Source organism: Mus musculus, chromosome 7, assembly GCF_000001635.26.
Source record: "Mus musculus strain C57BL/6J chromosome 7, GRCm38.p6 C57BL/6J".
Taxonomy (NCBI): Eukaryota; Metazoa; Chordata; class Mammalia; order Rodentia; family Muridae; genus Mus; species Mus musculus.
In genome coordinates this window covers 140,853,306-140,857,396 of record NC_000073.6, presented here as the reverse complement: position 1 = coordinate 140,857,396, position 4,091 = coordinate 140,853,306, and the positions used below count along the sequence as shown (strand labels likewise).

General features: G+C 54.9%; 1 protein-coding gene across 2 annotated transcripts; it reads left to right on the top strand.

Moving 5' to 3' along the window:
- Positions 1 to 240: 240 nt before the first annotated feature.
- Positions 241 to 4,013, top strand: Bet1l (Bet1 golgi vesicular membrane trafficking protein like). 2 transcript variants are annotated; one of them, XM_030242798.1, is made up of 5 exons: positions 241 to 633; positions 1,048 to 1,176; positions 2,232 to 2,323; positions 2,576 to 2,632; positions 2,774 to 3,996. In XM_030242798.1, the coding sequence occupies exons 2-5, from the start codon at positions 1,158 to 1,160 to the stop codon at positions 2,939 to 2,941; spliced, it is 336 nt and encodes a 111-aa protein (XP_030098658.1). In that variant the 5' UTR covers positions 241 to 633; positions 1,048 to 1,157; the 3' UTR covers positions 2,942 to 3,996. The 2 variants fall into 2 exon arrangements, with proteins under 2 accessions (XP_030098658.1, NP_061212.3); NM_018742.5 differs by lacking the exon at positions 241 to 633 and having other exon boundaries at positions 1,014 to 1,176; positions 2,774 to 4,013.
- The last annotated feature ends 78 nt before the right edge of the window (positions 4,014 to 4,091 follow it).

The window sequence follows — 4,091 nt, the reverse complement described above, 5'->3', positions numbered from 1 at the left end:
TCCGGAAGCCCGGCGTCCACGCGTGAGGGATGCTGGGAGAGCAGCCGAACCCAAGGGTGTGTACAGGCGCCTCCGACTTAAGGTGGAGCAACCCGGCTGTGGTCGCTGAGCGGCTAGTCTTGGAGCGGCGATGCTAGCTAACCAGCCAGGCAGTGTCCTCCTTTTGAGCCCTCCTCTCTAGCCCGAGTTCCTGGCAGGCGGGGGGTGGGGTGGGATGGGAGGGTGGGGAGTGGGGTGTGGCTTGGCCCGCGCGTGGACCGTCCTCTTTACGCTCTTGTCCCCGTACTGTGATAAAAAAGGGAGCGCCGGCTCCTGGCCGCTTAATCAGTTGGGGAAGACGATTCTCGCGATCCAGGCCTTGGAGCTCATCTTCCATAGGGAATAGGGAAAGAGAAGTACAACGACTTGGATGGTCAAAATAATGCACGTGGTTAGCCGGGCATAGTGACGCACGCCTTCTTAAATCCCAGCACTCGAGAGGCAGAAACTAGCAGACCTATCTAAAAAGAATAGCCACCAAAGTAATACGGTTATTCTCAAGAAAATTGCAGAGAAGGAAGTGAAGAACACCCGTGGAAAAGCCACTCCCGCGAGAGGAGCAACGGAGGGGCGGCCAGCCGAGGCGTGTCTGAGGTTAGAAGCGTAGGAGCGCTGTGTAGCGGGGAGCCAGGTCCGCACGCCACTTAGCTGAGTCGGTGCCCCACAGTGACACATACAAACAGTGCTCCAGTGGATGATGTCACCCGCCGTGCTAACCGGCTCTGCCCCTACTCAGTGGCAGGCCCCGGCCGTCTCCTTCACCAGTCTCTTTCGGGTCTGCCTGTCCTCCCCATCCAGTTGGATTTAGCAGCGCCAGAGGCATCCGACTGATTTACTGAGCTGGTTCCTAGCCTCTGCTCCAAATTTGGGTCTGAACACCTGCTCCGAGTAACACCCACAGCGCAGGACTAATATTGCTGACCAATCCGTGGGTCCGAATGCTGGTGGCCCGCCCTTCCCTTATTTACATTCCCGAGAAGCACTCCAGGTCTGTTTCTTCCGCTTCAGAACCTTCTCCCGGAAGTTATTAGCCCGGAGGCGGAACCGGAAGACCCGGGTACTGGTGCCACGTCCGTTGCTGTGCTGCGAATTCCCTGAGTGGGACCCTGGAGGGCGCGATGGCAGATTGGACTCGAGGTGAGAGCACTTGAAAGGCAGTAGAGGTAGGAGGGGAAGTCTAAGTCTGGAGCTGGAGACATCGCTCGTTTCTCGGTGGAAGGACCTGCGTGGGGTGGCGCTTACGTATCCCTGGAAAAACAGGGCCGGATTTCGCCTGGCGCTGCCTTGGAACCCAAGCCGGCATGCCATCAGTTTTGTGTGTGGTTGATGCCAAGAGCTGGAAGCAGAGGGTCCAAGCAGGGTTTTACTAATGAGGGGCCTGAGTGCCTCGGTTCACACACATTCCCCGCCCCCGTGCCTGTGTTCAGTGTGACAGTTGTGATACTGATGCTTCGCCCACAACGATGACTATGCAGTGGTCGGTAGGACACAGCCGTCTGTCTTTCAGAGTCTGGTCGCACTTGTTTGCTGGTGCTGCTGGCCTTCCCCTTAGGTGGGTCACATCGAGGCTGGGTGGGTGGTTTTTATGCTTCAGATCGGTGCTAGTCACACTTAGGGGGGTGATTCTCAACTACCTGTCCCTGTCCATCGGAGTTAGGTTTCCACGAGCACAGTGCTCTGGGCATTCCAGAGATTCTGTGTGGGTTGCAGACATAGGGCGAGGTAGTTTCTACAGTAGAAGGACTTTCTTACACTTACCTTGGATCTGATTTCCAAGTCCTCCCCACACAGCCTTCCTGTCACCTGCTGTGCCACCGGCTGTTCTGTTTTCCCTATGGTCCCTATCAGAAAGTACTGTTTCCCTTTGAGACCGGCCCCACACCCTCAGATGACAATTTCAGCTAAGGCAATATTCACTTCGGTTCAGGAACAGTATACAGCAGGGTCGTGTATGTAGATTGATTGGATCTTCAGGCTCCCCAGCCCGTCCTTGCCTGGGCATGCACACAGGTTCTCACACGACCCATGCTACATGTCTGATGTGTAGGTGGTCAGCCTGTTGGAGCATAGGGTGGGACGTGCTAAGTTAGCAGAAGTATATGGGGGAATGCGCTTAGATGTCTCCACTGGAGTGAGGAATCAGGGACCACATGTCTGAGGGAATGCTATCCTTCCGCCTCTTTCTCTCACAGCTCAGAGCTCTGGTGCTGTGGAGGACATTCTGGACAGAGAGAACAAGCGGATGGCTGACAGCCTGGCCTCCAAGGTGACCAGGCTTAAATCGGTCAGTGGTGGCCCTCTTCCCTTCCGTGAGATACTTTGGTGGGTGGGGCTGAGAGGGGAGGAAGGAGGCCGTGTGCTGTCTGTGGGCATTGCTGACTGGAGAAGTGCTTCAGGTAATAACTTGGCCTTTTTTTTAGCTTTCTCTGGTAATAGGTACTTTTCAGAGTCGTGGGTAAAATGTAGCTGGTCTGAAGGGAAGGTGGGCACTACTCTCTGTGGCTTTGCTTGACGGTGCCTTCTGTATCCCAACCAGCTGGCTTTGGACATCGACAGGGACACAGAGGACCAGAACCGTTACTTAGACGGCATGGTAAGTGCCCGCGGTACGGGTACGTACAAATCATAGTCAGCTCCGCCCACCTGCCGTCTGCTCTGCTGGGTCTTCGCTGCTAGTGTGGTTGGGTAGTCAAGGGTCCCAACTCTATGTGACCCTGTTGGGTCTCTCCCACAGGACTCAGATTTCACAAGTGTGACTGGCCTACTCACGGGGAGTGTGAAGCGCTTCTCCACGATGGCACGGTCTGGGCGAGACAACCGGAAGCTTCTGTGTGGTATGGCTGTGGTCTTAATCGTGGCCTTCTTCATCCTCTCCTACCTCTTGTCGAGGACAAGGACGTGAGCCAGTGGGAGCCAAGGGCAGCCAGGCTCTTGTACACCTGGCATCCTGGTTTCCTAAGGACCTGACTACAAAAAAAAAAAAAAAAATCCCTTTGAAATTATCATCATGGGTCATTCATCTTCCTAAGTCAGGACGACTGCAGCTGCCTCTGTCATAATGAGCTCATCTTGGCTTGTCCTGTGTATGAAGGAAGAAGAAAAAGGCAAAAGCCAATGCCACTCCCTGGTGCTAAAGACACTGGCAGAGCCAGAGCCATGTTGTGTGAGATCAAGCCAGGTCTATGCAAAGCATCTGTGAGTCCCAAATGGGCCCACTGTGGCCATCGGCCACACTCCTCAGAAGCCAGGATCTTAAGGGCCTTCTGGATTGCCCTAACCTGTTTATGCCTGGTTTAAACCCGTGTCTGTGTCCTTGAAGAGTCTGAAACTGACACCAGAAGGGAATATGGCCGTGAGCCCTCTCCAGATGATGGTCATTGGCTGAGGCTGCTGATGAGGAGTGGACCTGGGCAGGCTGTACCCACCAGTCACTGGCAAGAGGCAAAGCCGTGGATAGAGGAGTGGACTGCAGTCCAGAGGCACTGGACTAAGATCCTTCTGGGCCACAAGGCCAGGTGTCCAGGAGCACAGGCACAGATGTGTGTGTCCTTGGGATTGAGAATCTTATCAGTGTCAAAGATGTCTCCATCCCCAGACAGACAGACAGAGAGCTGTACCAGGTGGCTTTTCAGAGCCAGGCCGTGCTGGGGTGCTCTCTCTGCTGGGGATCCTTATGGGGCCGGAGGCCACCTAGGAAAGCATTTGTGTAGTGGGAGCTTTTGACCTTGTACTGAACCTTGCCCTACCCTGTACAGCCAGTCTCCCTCGGTGTGAGGGAGATTGAGCCACCTCCTCGTTGCATAACTCAACAGACTTGCCTGCTCTGCCGGCCCTCCCTGCTGCCTTGGCCAGCCCCATTTGCACATAAATCGACCTGTGGGGCTGACAGGGCCAGCAGCTTATGAGGACCTAGCACTTTGTGTCTTCACATAAAATATCTTTAAGACGAGCTATGAAGTTCCGTGCCCGTCTCTATGTCTGTGTTCTTGTCTCTCCCTCTTCCTACACTGGCTCACTGTGCCTATGAGGCCGGCCATACCATGAGGCTCTTT

What these genes read in the sequence shown, in the direction of transcription:
- Bet1l (NM_018742.5), top strand. An exon ending in AGGTGACCAGGCTTAAATCG is followed by an intron (nt 2,324 to 2,575) that starts GTCAGTGGTGGC and finishes TATCCCAACCAG; the next exon opens with CTGGCTTTGGACATCGACAG. An exon ending in ACCGTTACTTAGACGGCATG is followed by an intron (nt 2,633 to 2,773) that starts GTAAGTGCCCGC and finishes TCTCTCCCACAG; the next exon opens with GACTCAGATTTCACAAGTGT.